The sequence below is a fragment of the Coregonus clupeaformis genome, chromosome 13, assembly GCF_020615455.1.
Source record: "Coregonus clupeaformis isolate EN_2021a chromosome 13, ASM2061545v1, whole genome shotgun sequence".
NCBI lineage: Eukaryota > Metazoa > Chordata > Actinopteri > Salmoniformes > Salmonidae > Coregonus > Coregonus clupeaformis.
In genome coordinates this window covers 38,862,082-38,877,495 of record NC_059204.1, presented here as the reverse complement: position 1 = coordinate 38,877,495, position 15,414 = coordinate 38,862,082, and the positions used below count along the sequence as shown (strand labels likewise).

At 42.1% G+C, this 15,414-nt stretch overlaps 1 protein-coding gene across 4 annotated transcripts in view; it reads left to right on the top strand.

The window, feature by feature from the left end:
• The first annotated feature begins 647 nt into the window (after window positions 1-647).
• LOC121579892 (roundabout homolog 2-like) overlaps window positions 648-15,414 on the top strand; it is a 169,799-nt gene continuing 155,032 nt past the window's right edge. For all 4 annotated transcript variants that reach the window (XM_041894851.2, XM_041894849.2, XM_041894850.2 and 1 more), the window contains exon 1: window positions 648-1,756. In XM_041894851.2, the coding sequence (XP_041750785.2) occupies window positions 1,630-1,756 (127 nt within the window). In that variant the 5' untranslated portion in view covers window positions 648-1,629. The remainder of the gene's footprint in view (window positions 1,757-15,414) is intronic.

Here is a 15,414-nt window from a genome sequence, read left to right as displayed (position 1 = left end):
GGGATGAATACATTTGCAAGGTACTGTACTTCTTTTTTTTTTGCGTATCTGTGACCAACAGATGCAAATCTGTATTCCCAGTGATGTGAAATCCATAGATTAGGGCCTAATAAATATATTTAAATTGACTGATTTCCTTATATGAACTGTAACTCAATATTTTTCAACCAGGAACAACATATTGACACCTCTGACAGCATGGTGTCTCTTATTGCAGCTAAATTGATCTGAAGATCTGCTATCCCATATTGTTCATTGACATGCTTGGATGAGGGGTGGTGAAAGGGCAAGAGAGAGGAAGATAGTAATTGTATGTAAAGAGTATAAGAGGGTGATTGGGTTTCTTGTGGTAAACATTCATTTCCATTCTCCTTCAGCCTCTCACTCGCTCAACTCCTGTAACTGTGGTGAAAAACCTTGCACACCCCAGAGATAGCTAGGAACGTACATCACCACTCTCCACCCCCTTCCCTCTCTCCTCTCTATTCTTTGCCTCTATATCCCTCTACTTCCCCCCTACTCTCTGAAGTCAGCTCCCTCTCTCCCTATACCCTGCTCTCTCTCTCTTGCTCTCTCTCCACACTGCTCTATGACGCTGAGCTGACATAGCTGCGTGGTGAAGCTGTCATCTCTCTCCTCGGAAAGTGTTTTTCTATCGACTGCTGCTTCCAGAGCTGCCTGCCTGCCTGTGTGTGAGGATTATAGCCATCTCTGTTACTTCTCTCCTTTCCGCTCTCCTCTCTCCATGCGCAAGCCTGACGTTCCTCCACACGTATCAACCATTGGCTTCATTTATCTCTCTCTCACTCTTTCCACTGCTCGCTTTACTGTTACACTGTACTCGTTCCTCTCTCACACTCACACACTCTCTCTCATTCTCACTCTCCATCCCCTGCGCTCATACCTCTGGACTGGTGTGTTTTCCTCTCCTCCTCAGTCTGTTGTGTTTGTAGTGAGAGTGCATGCTGCATGGACGTCTCCTCTGAGTAAACACCAGTAGAAAGAGCAGGCTTTCACCACCATGAACACCATCAACACCGCTGTCTCCATCAGCACCATCACTACCACTATAATCAGCACCAGTTTTACCCGCAGCTGTTTCAGCCTTCAGAGAGAGAGAGAGAAATAGAGAGAGAGAAAGAGTATGTGTGTGTAACAGAGCGAGTGAGGGAGAGCTCCACGCTGTGTGACTCTGCTCAGCCAGCTCCGTCCTCCAGCTGTCCTGTGCAGTGCTGTCTAAGAGGATCCTCTGGAAAGGGACTTCACAGCGCTTCTACAACTCTCTGACGATGTGATTGTGGACACAGCACCTCTGTCTGCAAGGAGACACCGTCTCTCCATCGCACTTTGGACAGACCAAAGAGAAACAGACAACTGCCAACTAAGAACAAAGGAAAACATACACCTTTTATTAATATCAACTTGGGGATACCATGAATGGGTCTGCAGAGGCACCTGGGAACTGGAACTGATGTGGATGGGACTGAGGGTGTAGCGGTCCCACTCACATCTCCCATGCTGCCCTCCCTGTGATTGGTGAGACTGCTGGGTGGAGAAAGTAGTGTCCCACAGTGGAACCTACCCAGAGTCTGTGTGTGAGGAGACCCAGGTGCCAGACTGAGCCCTGAGATGTCACCCAGGACCAGGTGTGGATGTGTGTCTGCGTGTGAACTGGTTCTGATCCTTTTCCTGCTCCTGGGAGGACCAGAGGTCAGCCTGCAGGGCAGGATGCCAGGCAGACACAGGAACAAGGGAGGTAAGTCAAACAGAAGTCCAGACGGACTCTTGGATATGTTTACCTGTATGCAGGAGATCATGTTTCTGTTCTAGGCTGTGATGTTTGAAGGATTGCTGATCTGCTGTGAGTTTGTGGTGATGGGGGTAAGTCAGTCAATTGGGAGCAGTGGGTCCTTTCTCCATCTCCCTCTGATTAGGATATAAGCTAAAGAATTACGATTCTTGTTTTGTATTACACCACTGGTATGAATATGAGCCGATGGCCTATGTTTTCTTTCACACCGTTCTCACACTATTTTCTGTTTATTGAACTGTGGTAAATAGGTTAGTAAGAACATTTGGAGGGGTGTGTGGGAAAGCCCTTGTGTAATATATACATATCTGGTCCATGGTTCTGATTATAGTTTTGGACCACTACTTTGTACCAAGTTCAAGGATTGCTATGCATGTGTGTCCTTGAATGATTTCAAAGTCTACACCATTTTGATTCAATAGCAGATGTTACACAGTGCAGTGGTTTTGCATGATCTTCTCTACGGTGAGTAGGGTGGACTCTATCTCTTTCAGTCCCTGTGTGTGGCCGTAGCTTCCATGATGCTGGAGAACAGAGGTCTGGCCTGGCAGAGAGGACTCAGTGGGTAACAACCATGTGCCTGTGCCTTGTCGTGATAGGGACCATGTAGAACAGATGCTTTAATGAGAGGCCACACATCTCCCAGCTAACACCCGGGGCACTGCCTGGTCTGGAGTCACCTTCCCCAGGGCCACCCCTATTGCTCCGTGTGGCCATGCTGATATGGCTTGGACTGCCTCCCTACCACTGTGCCCAATGGGTAGGCTGAGCAGGGGTGGCAGTGACCCATCCTACCCAGCACCCCTCACCCACCTCACTACCTCCTCTATTCCCAGTCCCTAATCCTGTTTGTCGGATTAATGCTCCTCTATTATCTCCCCGTTGGCGCTACCCCCTGTGCCAGGCAGCCCAGCGCAGCGCCCGCCTTCAAAGGACCAGTGGTGGAACTCTGATCCCCTTAACCAGATTTCCTGTCCGTTTCCTTTCCGTTTCCTCCCTCTCTTCTTCATGTCCCCTTCGTCTTCCCCCCTCACCCCTGCACTCATCCCTCTGCTGGTAGGAGATTAGTGTGTGTTCATTATTTTGATGACATTGTTATCCAGGGTAACTTACAAAGCGTTTGTGCAAACTACAGTGTAACACACAGGTAAATATGTTTAGATGTCTCCAGATAGATTATTATGATTGCCGTGAGCACACGGAAATACACTGAAAACACGTACCCTCCAACTGCCAGGAGAACCTGGGCTAGTTGAGCAGAGTGTTCCTAAGGTTGGAACCTTCTCTGAAAGCTGTGCACTTCACTATGTCTTCTAGTTACATGTACCAATCTATGCAGCCTTCACTAGACAGCTCAGCTCACTGAGATTGACAGCTCTGATGTTCTCTCTTTCTTCCACCTGCTGCTGCTATAGATAGAGAGGACTCCTCTTTACCTCAGCCCTCATGGTAGTGTGAGTGGAGGTGGAGGAGGAGGTGGAGGTGGAGGGAATGTAAAGGAGGTTATTACTGTGGCTCCTCTGCCCTCCCTGCGATAACACTTAATTCTAAGGGGTCCTTATTACAGTGTAATTACATGTGTAACTACACTGTAACAAGCATTGTAGTTCATTGTAATAACTAATAGTTACACTGTAAAACAGCATGTAATTGGTGGTAATTGCAGTCTGTAATTACTGAGATGTAACAACGAATGCTTGTTACCATGCTTGATACAAAATGGGCAAGTTTCCACTAAATTCACCAATTTAGCGTGTTGTTCCTTCTTGGCTGCATTCAATTCAGTAATAACTATCACAAGGTTGTAATCTCTTGTAGACAGATGCGCTGGGTGTCCCGAGATTACATAGGCTTTAATTACCAACCCGTGAATGCACACTTCAAAAATTCCACTCAATGTTGTTGCTAGCAGTTGCCCCTCAGAAGTGTATAATCTGGTTGAGTTTACAAAAATAGATCAGATATAGATTAACCTCACTGACTACCATACTGGTGGCATCCTCAAGTGGGAGGATAAACACACAAGTACACCACAGAGTACATGTAAAATCTGCATAAGTACAATGTAATTACTAGGTGTTACACAGGATTTAGCTAGCTAAAATGAAGTGTCTTGAGGGGTACTTAATTGAAATTTCACATGTGAAACTATGTGTTTTTAGAACACTTCACGTGATGATTTGCACGTGATCACATAACCTTTCACATGTAGATTCAAATGTTCATATGTGAATATTTTTCAGATGAGATTTAACAGGTGATGCCCTGCAAACAAAAATTAGTCGTTTGGATAAACACACAAACAGTGCTTTTAACTTACACTGCTTTTTCAACTTACATATTCGACATGATTACATTTTGTATGTTTATTTATAGAGTAATTATTATTCAACATGTCCTCACCTGGGATTTGAACACATAACGTATTGGTTCATGGCATTCTGATCTTCCTGCTACACCACCATGTCTGTGTCAATGACTGATTTCACCTGTATTCTTACACTTCGGACTGTTAAAAATACACTAAAGAAAAACTATTATATTATCATGCTACAGACTTTCTGGCACAGCAAAAAGATCAGCGTACCCCAAATCCAGCTCAAATCCCAGGTGAGGGTCATATTGAAAAATCTGTACTAAGTGACCATGTCAAATGTAATCATATTGTCATTGATTAAAGATTTGTGCACTATTTTAGCTGAACAGCATACCACTTATTCTTTAAAAAACCCATACCATTTCATTCCCTTACAAAAAAAAGCACACGTGAAATCCCATTATCACTGTTTTCACATGTTGAGCTGAAATTTCCGCATGTGAAAACAAAAGAGACATATGTGAGGTCAGTTGTTCACATGTGAAGCCATATGTTCACATGTATTAAATGTAGAGTTCACATGTTAACACCACCTGTTCACAAGTGAGGAGAATAACATGTTTTTGAAATGTGCAGTTTCACGTGAAAAATGTTCATGTGAAAATCGAATTTTCATTTTCACAGGTGAAAAACATGAACATGGTAAAATCATATTTGCAGTTTTACTTGTGAGAAACTTTCACGTGAAAATCTTAGCTCTCACACATGGAATTGCATTTTCACATGTGAAAAACGTTTGACATTAAAAACTTTGACGTGAAAATCGAACTCACATGTGGAATTGCATTTTCACATGTAAAAAACGTTGTTGAAATTTTGCATCCCCATGTTGTCACATTTATTTAATGAAATCATGTTTTCACATGCGTAGTTTCATATTATCGCATGTTGCTTTTACATGTTGTCACGTGTTATCGCCTTAACTTGACATAAGATCACGTGATGTGAAATTCATGTGGTGTTTTCTGTAATGGACACCGGCTCAAACCTGGCCTCGGCTAACAGCAGATCCCCCTTCTGCTCCTTTTCCTCCCCGGAGACTGACTTACTGAGGGGGAACCACATGGAGGGAGAGTGAGAGGGCGAGGTGAGAAAGGAAGAGTTAGGATGTGGGAACAACTACACTAGATGATGATGACTGTAACAACATAAATATGAAATACGATGGTCTGAATCATAAAGAGGTTTGCATAAATCATCCAAGTCAATGGGAGATTTTTGCGTGAAACTTGTTGTGTTGAAAGCGATTTCGGGTTCTAAGTATGCACATATGCAAAGCTAGTGAATAATGTATAGTTAAGTGTTTCTTTTGTATATGGTTCTCTGTGCAGTCTCTAAAGCACTGATATTTTGATCTGACATAAAAGCAGTTAAGACCTGGGAATGAATTTCTTATTCCACATCGCTCATTATAATTGAGTAATGCAAATATAAATTGTTTTTATTATATATTATGGAATATATCTGTGGTCAGTGAATAATCATTTGCATTGTGAAGCATGACATTTGTATTCCATATACCTGAGCAGGATGTGGTATCAAAGCAGTGGAATCTAACCCTACTGTATCTCTGTCCATATCTTTCTCTATCACTCTGTTAGAGTCTGGCCTGCAGGGCAGCATTACAAACATGCTTGCCAACAGTAGACGAGGGCCAAACGGAATATTCCCTGATCTTCTCCTCTGATGTTTTAAAATCATATACAGCGGTATTCTTTCTGAGTAATTCTACTAATACAGTAGATTTATAGAACTCCTGCCAACATCGGATATGAAATAGTAGAAAATCTAATTTAGTGTTCACCTTGTTGACCGGCTGGATGTGGAGATGCTCTGGTGCAGTTCCTTGCTCTGGGCTAGGGTAGGCTACAATAGCATGATGTAGTAACACTATGCCAAGCTCCATCTTCGCTGTGCTCTTTATGGCCATCGTGATAGGAGTCATTGCCATGAGTTACGAGCCAATCTGACCCCGGTGTGATGACCTGGCCCTCCCCTCAGGAGAATCTCATGGCCAGCAGAGTCCAGTTATCATGGTAACATGTTGGGATTGACTAGTTAGCCAGACATGCAGACCTTTCTCTCACCACCTCTACCCCATCCTCCTCCCTTATCCCTCCAACTCCTGGTAATCATAATGTTATAGCCGCCAGAAACAAATAGATCAGACAAAGCCAACAAGCATCATTCTCTGTTCTTGGACCTGAATCAACTCGACCCCAAAAGAGAAAAAGAAGCGAGAAAAAGACTGCTCATGACCAATCCATAAACCGGATAAACATTGGAATTCATTTTGAAAGGTGGAAGAGTGACGCCAAAATGGCTACCGTTCTCATGGGTAACATTAGGTAAGGTTTGGGTTGCGTGTTTAGCCTGCTAGCTAACAAGGCTACTTAGCTAGCTAAAATCTTCTGTATTCTGACTGTTTTGTACTCAAAGGAATGTAATGATAGCATCATGTAGCTACACTGCATAAACCCCACAAGATGCCCAATGCCTTTATTTCAACTAGCTAATGTTAGCTAGCTAAAGCTAGATATGCAAATCCTTGACATTATAGTGTGTTTTCGTTTCTAGATGATAATGCTAGCTAGATGGTTGACAGCATTTTCATCCCGGGATCACCCCAAAATATGCATATAGCTATAACATTCGGGACAGTAACATCACACAAACATGTATTTCTCAGGGAGATACTGGTGAAGACAGTCTGAGATAGTCTGTCATCAATTCCTGCTTGTCCACCCCTCCTTCTCCAACTCCCCCTCCTCCTCCTCTCCAACACTGTCATCGCTCAGCTGTGGTTGTTAATTAGCCCCCTCTGCCCAGTCTGTGTGTAGGCCTAATGAGGATGGACAGGTCTCAGATCAGTAGAAGTGACAGTTAGGGACTGCTGGGTGTGTATGTTCGACATTACTGCCCGCGATCCATGCCTCCATGTCCATCCTGTCCTCACTGACCTCACTAAACAAATAGCCCCAGTGGCTGGCTAGCTGCTCAGTGACATGCTCTTTGTATAATTTTAGTCAAACTGTGGAGGCAGCATGGCTGATGGCCTTTGCTATTCACACTGATGTGACAGTGGCAGGAGATAATTCTGACATGACATCAAAACAAAACTGTTTGTGTGTGCATGTATTTCCTGTTTTGGTGGCCCATTTTCTACCCAAGCTGCTGAAAAGGGGGATAATTTTGAAAAGATATGACACATGTTACTCATCTTGCATAAATCACTGTAAAGGACTAGAATATGATGTGAGGCTGTGCCAGTGCCATCAGGGGCTTGTTCTGTTGAAGGTTGTAGGTCTGCCCATCTGGCGTTGTCCATGGTCTAGAGCAGAGTGAAACATCTCTAGCTGGTATCTATTTTCCTGTGTGTCACCCATTTCCACTCACACTCATTGTGCACATCTGTCACTATTTCTATGATTAGTCAACAACCTGATGTCTTACCCAACCAGATGTGGCTTGTATGACAAAAATTCAACCAACATGGCCAATCCAAGAGAAGTAGGTTTCATAACTTTAACCCCAGACATACTGTACTTCAGCATCTGCTTTGAGCCCAGCGGAGGTCGGGTGAGCGGGTTAAAGAATGTTGAGGGAAAAAAATTAAGATGAAGGTATCTATTTATTCCATGCAGGGTTGTAATCTGGCCGTCGTCAGGATGACCTTGACCATCCTAATGGAGGACCTCTAAATGAGGGACTAACTCTCACAGCCCCGCTACACGTTGTCAGGTCACATTTGTCTGTGACTCGCCTCCTCAGCCACAACCTTATCATGTTGCATCGCCCAGTTTATTGTCTGCTTCATCATACTCAGATCTGCTGTGCGCACGGGCCCCTATCTCTGAATATGTAATGGCTGGGTGGTTCTCTCTCTACAACTTATGCAAGGAATGTCAATGAGGCCCGGACCTCTCCAAGGATGGCCCCAGTAGTATCTGTCCCAGCATGCCATGCTCTGCTATCCAGCTGTGAAAAGAAAGCAGACTCAGGCACTAAGATAGGGCTCTACCTATGCAGAGTATATGCCCCTTTGCCCTTCTAGTCTCCAAAGTGCCCTTTTGGGTGGTGGTAGAATTTCTCCCAATGTTTTGGAGGGGGTATAAATATTTTGTCATTGTTGTTCGGAACCCACTGCCCGGTACTGCCCGCAAGTCTTCGTGACATCTTCAAGTTTCCCACCCGCAACCTTGTCCATTGGTTGAGCCTGTTGATCTGCCCTGTACAGGCCTCGTGTGCACCCAGTTGTGCCTGTTTCCAATCTGCCCTGTACGGAGAATGCGCTCAACCGGTATCCAAACATCATCCAACAGCTTGAGAGCTGCAGTCACCGGTCGAGTGTGTGTAGCTAGCTACCTAGTTTAAATATTAACAGTACTGCCACAGCAGCTTAACATTTGATTAACATTTGATAACACTTGATTTAGCCTACATCATCATCAATTTTCGGTCTGGCTGGCTTAGAGAGGCAGAAAGACATAGAGAGGACCCAACTCCACCCCTTCTTCAGTCAGGGTTGCACATGTATGTAATTGCAGCAGCAACACAGGTAGTCTACACCCTAGCTAACCACAATATACTAAAATATCCAAACAAGCCACTAGCCAGCCAGCCACATATCATGAGTTAGAAGATTATGAATATTATATTATTTGATACGAGCATTGAAGATAAATCACAATCATTAAAAGAAATTGAGCTAGTTAACTATCAGATTTACATCAATCATCAACATCAATGATCAGCTGATAGCCCACCTTCTTTTCCCGATGTCAATCATGTGTTTAGGAGGCACTGTAATTAGCTTGCTTATAATTTATGTTGATCAGCGAGTGTGTTGTTGCATAAATAAATAGGGCTATGCTAAAAATAAAAAATAAATTGCAACAGAGGGATTTGGTATGTTATGAATTTTGAGATATGAATTATGAAAGTAGTTTATGAAAGAGAGAGAGAGAGAGAGATTTCTCACTCAGGTTTTCCTTGACACAATCTATCTTTCTGGCTTGAGGAGATGATTCACCTAGGAGCCACTGATGTGATGATATGGTATAGACAACTTCACCTTCACTGATATGATAAGGATGTTTTTATTTGGCCACATGGCAGCACCCCAGATTTGCTCTGCACATTATGCTAAATCATTCACAAAACATTTGGACAGAACACTCCCAGTCTTAGAGCCTGTGCCAGTGTATTACCAAATCCAAAACAAAGAGCATTCTTCATGATGTGAGGATGGAACAAACACTGTATCGTAATCGGCTCATTCAAAAGTACCGCGTTTAACAATTTTCCAAGAGAAATTAGCTTCTTAGGCAATCTAAGAAAATTAGTTTTCCTTGGAAAACATTCAGTGGAGATACAAAAGAATTAGGCTAATTCCGAATTTGCAGGCATAAGCTTTTCTGTTTTTCTCTTTTATTTTTAAGCCTAAATTGTCTGCCATTCCTACTTCGACATGCCAATGCAAGGAGAACGTGAGGGTAAAGCAGGAGAGACGGCGTGACCTGGCACCATTGTTTTTCCTTTAATATATATTTATATTTTCCATTAAAACAGTGAGCAGACTCCATAGCCAACATATACAGTCATATTTTATGGATTAGGCAATGGATCTTGAGGGTATGACTGACTACAGAAGCATAAAAAGTGTCCAAAATGTGAGTATTTTTTGTGGCTCATTTGCCTAAAAACATACAAACTATTCACTGTGGAAAGAAAATCCATTCATTCCTGCCAAACACATTTAATGCTTCATGGTTTATGTATACATGTTTTTATTCCAAACTGGGCTTCGAACCAAAATGAAATTGCTTTTTGCTTTAAAAATGTATTTGGATTACAGTTATATAATCATAATTAGTCACATCAGTGTCATATTTGGCTATGACATCAGAGTGGTGGCATGTTGTTGTCAATCTAAAACAAAGTCATTCGAAGTGTAGTAGTTATTGACCCTCGTATGACCATCCAGTAATTGGAGTAGTGTTCTACTGAGTACTGTGTGTTGCTCTTGTCTATATGTTTGAGAATCATTTTCAGATTCTCATGCACTAGCTTTTTCTCCTTGTGAGTACTGTATATACAGTTGAAGTCGGAAGTTTACATTAGCCAAACACATTTATACTCAGTTTTTCACAATTCCTGACATTTAATCCTAGTAAAAATTCCCTGTTTTAGGTCAGTTAGGATCACCACTTTATTTTAAGAATGTGAAATGTCAGAATAATAGTAGAGAGAATGATCTATTTCAGCTTTTATTTCTTTCATCACATTCCCAGTGGGTCAGAAGTTTACATACACTCAGTTAGTATTTGGTAGCATTGCCTTTAAATTGTTTAACTTGGGTCAAATGTTTCGGGTAGCCTTCCACAAGCTCCAATACCTTGACTTTGTTGTCCTTAAGCCATTTTGCCACAACTTTGGAAGTATGCTTGGGGTCATTGTTCATTTGAAAGACCCATTTGCGACCAAGCTTTAACTTCCTGACTGATGTCTTGAGATGTTGCTTCAATATAACCACATCATTTTCCTTCCTCATGATGCCATCTATTTTGTGAAGTGCACCCAGTCCCTTCTGCAGCAAAGCACCCCCACATCATGATGCTTCCACCCCCGTGCTTCACGGTTGAGATGGTGTTCTTCGGCTTGCAAGCTGCCCCCTTTTTCCTCCAAACATAACAATGGTCATTATGGCCAAACAGTTCTATTTTTGTTTCATCAGACCAGAGGACATTTCTCCAAAAAGTATGATCTTTGTCCCCATGTGCAGTTGCAAACCGTAGTCTATCTTTTTAATGGCAGTTTTGGAGCAGTGGCTTCTTCCTTGCTGAGCGGCCTTTCAGGTTATGTCGATATAGTAGGCCTCCTGTAGCTCAGTTGGTAGAGCATGGCACTTGCAACGCCAGGGTTGTGGGTTCGATTCCCACGGGGGGCCAGTATGCACTCACTAACTGTAAGTCGCTCTAGATAAGAGCGTCTGCTAAAATGTAAATATAGGACTCGTTTTACTGTGGATATAGATACTTTTGTACCTGTTTCCTCCAGCATCTTCACAAGGTCCTTTGCTGTTGTTCTGGGATTGATTTACACTTTTCGCACCAAAGTACGTTCATCTCTAGGAGACAAAAAGCGTCTCCTTCCTGAGCGGTATGACAGCTGCGTGGTCCCATGGTGTTTATACTTGCATGCTATTGTTTGTACAGATGAACGTGGTACCTTCAGGCGTCTGGAAATTGCTCCCAAGGATGAACCAGACTTGTGGAGGTCTACAATTTTCTTTCTGACGTCTTGGCTGATTTCTTTTCATTTTCCCATGATGTCAAGCAAAGAGGCACTGAGTTTGAAGGTAGGCCTTGAAATACATCCACAGGTACACCTCCAATTGAATCAAATGATGTCAATTAGCCTATCAGAAGCTTCTAAAACCATGACATCATTTTCTGGAATTTTCCAAGCTGTTTAAAGGCACAGTCAACTTAGTGTATGTAAACGTCTGACCCACTGGAATTGTGATACAGTGAATTATAATTGAAATAATCTGTCTGTAAACAATTGTTGGAAAAATTACTTGTGTCATGCACAAATTAGATGTCCTAACCGACTTGCCAAAACTATAGTTTGTTAACAAGAAATTTGTGGAGTGGTTGAAAATCGAGTTTTAATGACTCCAACCTAAGTGTATGTAAACTTCCGACTTCAACTGTACATGTATATCCAAATTCATGATTATGTGAATAGAAAGGCATCTGCTCATCCACTCCCTGCTATGTAAAATGCTGTGGTCCTGTAGTCCAGTGGTCACCTGCTTGAAATGCTAAGCAATGTGTTGTGAGCCCATATCAGCCTGTCACCATCAGGGGGGAATTATGGAGACTACAGGCCACAGGAGTTTAGTGGCACCTTAATTGGGGAAGGTGGTAATAGCTGGAGAGGAATAGGTGGAATGGTATCAAAGACGTCAAACACATGGTTTCCATGTGTTTGGTGACATTCCATTCACTCCATTTTGGCCATTATTATGAGCCGTTCTCCCCTCAGCAGCCTCCACTGCTAGAAGCAGCCCACTGGCAAAGGTGTAATGTTAAATAGGTCATGGTGTTTGAAGATGAATATTTCATGGAGCATGCAGTGAGATGACCCCTGTGCTCAGCAGAGAGCCTGCCAGGTAGCCAGCTCCCTCTACTCTGCTTTATGGAGTCTGCTGTTTGTATTGAGTACTGTACAATGGTAGTGATAATTAGGAAGAAGTTGCTGCTATTCAAGTCAGGGTTCAGATTACTGGTGAACTCTCTCTACTAGCTGGACTGTGGACGCCTAATTAACTAATTTATTTGAAAAAGGAAGTGAAAATAGTCTTCCCTGTGTCAAGCTACTGTGTTGGACTGCTCTATACAAACACATCTTTGTCTCTTTTCAAGTATGTTTTTCTCTCTTCCTCCTCTTTACTCATAACCTGGTCTTAGAGCATTCCAAATTATTCTGTATGTAAATCCGAGGCACTCCATTTAGTATGATATGCTATGTTTCGTATGGTATGTATTAGTATTAGTATACTATTAGTATGAAAAAGTATGAAAATGTATGCACTCACTACTGTAAGTCGCTCTGGATAAGAGCATCTGCTAAATGACTAAAATGTAAATGTAAATGAATTAACCATTTCATATTATTCTGTACGTAAATCAGAAATACTCCATTTAGTATGATATGTTACGTCTGTCTTATGTAAATATACGAAACATAACATATCATACTAAATGGAGTATTTTCTGATTTACGTACAGAATAATATGAAATGCTCTGAGATCAGGTTGCTACTCAAGGTGAGTCGTGGATTGGCTGTGTGTCACATATTGTTCCCCCTTACACAACCATTTTCCACTCACATATACACTGGATCATAAAAATGCTGCAAGCATAAACACATGACTATGAATGTGGCACAATACATTGTGAAGGATGATGTATTATGCAGAACTTTGTGTGTGTGAATGCGTGCATGCATACGCATGTGTGTGTGTAACACTACATCCAACTCTGCTCATAATATACAGCCAGAAAGCTAATGTGCTTCACCTAAATACATAATATGCAACAGCCTGTGGCATCCGATCCCCTCTACAATTGAGGAGGCGTAACCTGTGAACTGTAGTCCATATTCTTCCAGGCAAGTGAGGCCAGAGATAAAGCCTGGAAGGAGGGAGACAATCAGGGTTGATCTGAATCAGCAGCAGCCAAGTTAAACACAATTACCCAGTCCACCAGGGAGATCCACCGAGGTACACTGTAATTATGTTCCTGTGTTTGAATTAACAGACCTCTGGTAAAGAGAGAGAGATTGTCCATCCAATAGACTATTTCTGAACACATAATGGAGGGAGAGTGAGAGAAATCAGGATGATATTGTGTTGTAGGGTTCAAACTAAGTGCTCTGATTGGTCAATGTTATGCCCAACAATAGCCTGCTGTGTCTGACAATATCTGACTAAAGAATAGAGAGAATAGATGCTTATTAGAGCTAATGGAACAAATAGAGGATTGCTGCTAAACTAGGAATCCATTCAGCCAGAGCTTCAGGTCTTAAAATGACAGTGAATAACTTTATCCTCTAATTTATAATAATAATATGCCATTTAGCAGACACTTTTATCCAAAGCGACTTACAGTCATGTGTGCATACATTTTTACGTATGGGTGGTCCCGGGGATTGAACCCACTACCCTGGCGTTACAAGTGCCATGCTCTACCAATTGAGCTACAGAGGACCACGTACAACTGTACATTCTCTCTCCGCTCTCTCCACTCTCCATCACAGTCTTTTCATGGAAACATACAGTAGCATAGGTTTGATATCAAAACATCTTCTCTGTCTCTCCGCTCTTTACCTGTTAAGTAGAAGACTGGTATAGAGCAGAGCCTCTATAGAAAGATGAAGTGCAGGTAGCTTAAATGCGTATCTCCATTTTCTCATTAGAATGGGACTACTATAAGTAAATGCTATACATTTTGGCAGTAAGCTTCTAAAGAGACAATGTACATCCTCTCACATCCCAACCCCCTCTACTCTCTTCACCAATCCTGGCACTTAGTATGTGTTCTACATACCCTAATCTGTACCATACTCACGGTGGTGCCTTAAGTGTTGACCCACATTGACTGAGGGGGAGAGGTGTCCGCATGTTTCCTCGTCTCTGCCATGTCGGAGCTAGACTTACAACCACCAAGACCTTAATATTGTGGCACTTGTGTTCTGCTCTCTTCAAGGGAAAAGAGCAGTTGAGACATACCAAGGCTGCAGTAGAGAGGCATAGACTACTAGGTGAACTGAACTTTACTGAAATAAGAGCAGCTGTTTAACAATAGACGCCTGACTCTCTGACCGACGAGGCCAATATGTTTCCATAAACTCTTCTCACACCATGCCAGCGTGATTCAGAGTGTAATTCATTTTTCTAACTCATATTATCCATGCATAATGTCCCCCATTCATCACTTAAACAATGTGTAAATGAGCTGTTGCTGCCTTGCTGAGCGGAGCTCTCTATGGGCGGTCTGTGTGGGGTGGTATACTGAAGGCGAGTCTTCTGCAGACCCATGGGGCTGACTGATATGTTTCATAACCTCAGAAATAAATAAAACAGAATAGAGAAGAGATCCAGAGCAATGCTCAGAGGGCTGAGAGGGCTTCTCTACCCAATTTGGGATAAAATGATCAAATGTCCCAATGCTACGGTTTTACCTCCCTTCCTCACAGTGTGGTACAGTGTGATATCACACTATTTCCTTCCACATAAACACCACTGCTTTGTAAAATAAATACAGTAATTATATAGTATATTCACTTTAAATAATACATGAGGATATTTAAATTGAACCTATTGGCCAAAGGTGAAACAGAGGAGCATGATATGATATCAGTATCAATTATATGTGGTGATATCAGTCCTGTCTAAGTGGCGCCAACATCTCAAACTCCTTTGCATCAGTTGTGTAAAAAGTACCCAATTGTCATACTTGAGTAAAAGTAAAGACACCTTAATAGAAAATGACTCAAGTAAAAGTGAAAGTCTCCCAGTAAAATAATACTTGAGTAAAGGTCTAAAAATATGTGTTTCTTTATGTACTTAAATATCAAAAGTAAGTGTAATTGCTCAAATATACTTAAGAATCAAAAGTAAAAGTAAATGCTATAAATCGTTTCAAATTTCTTATA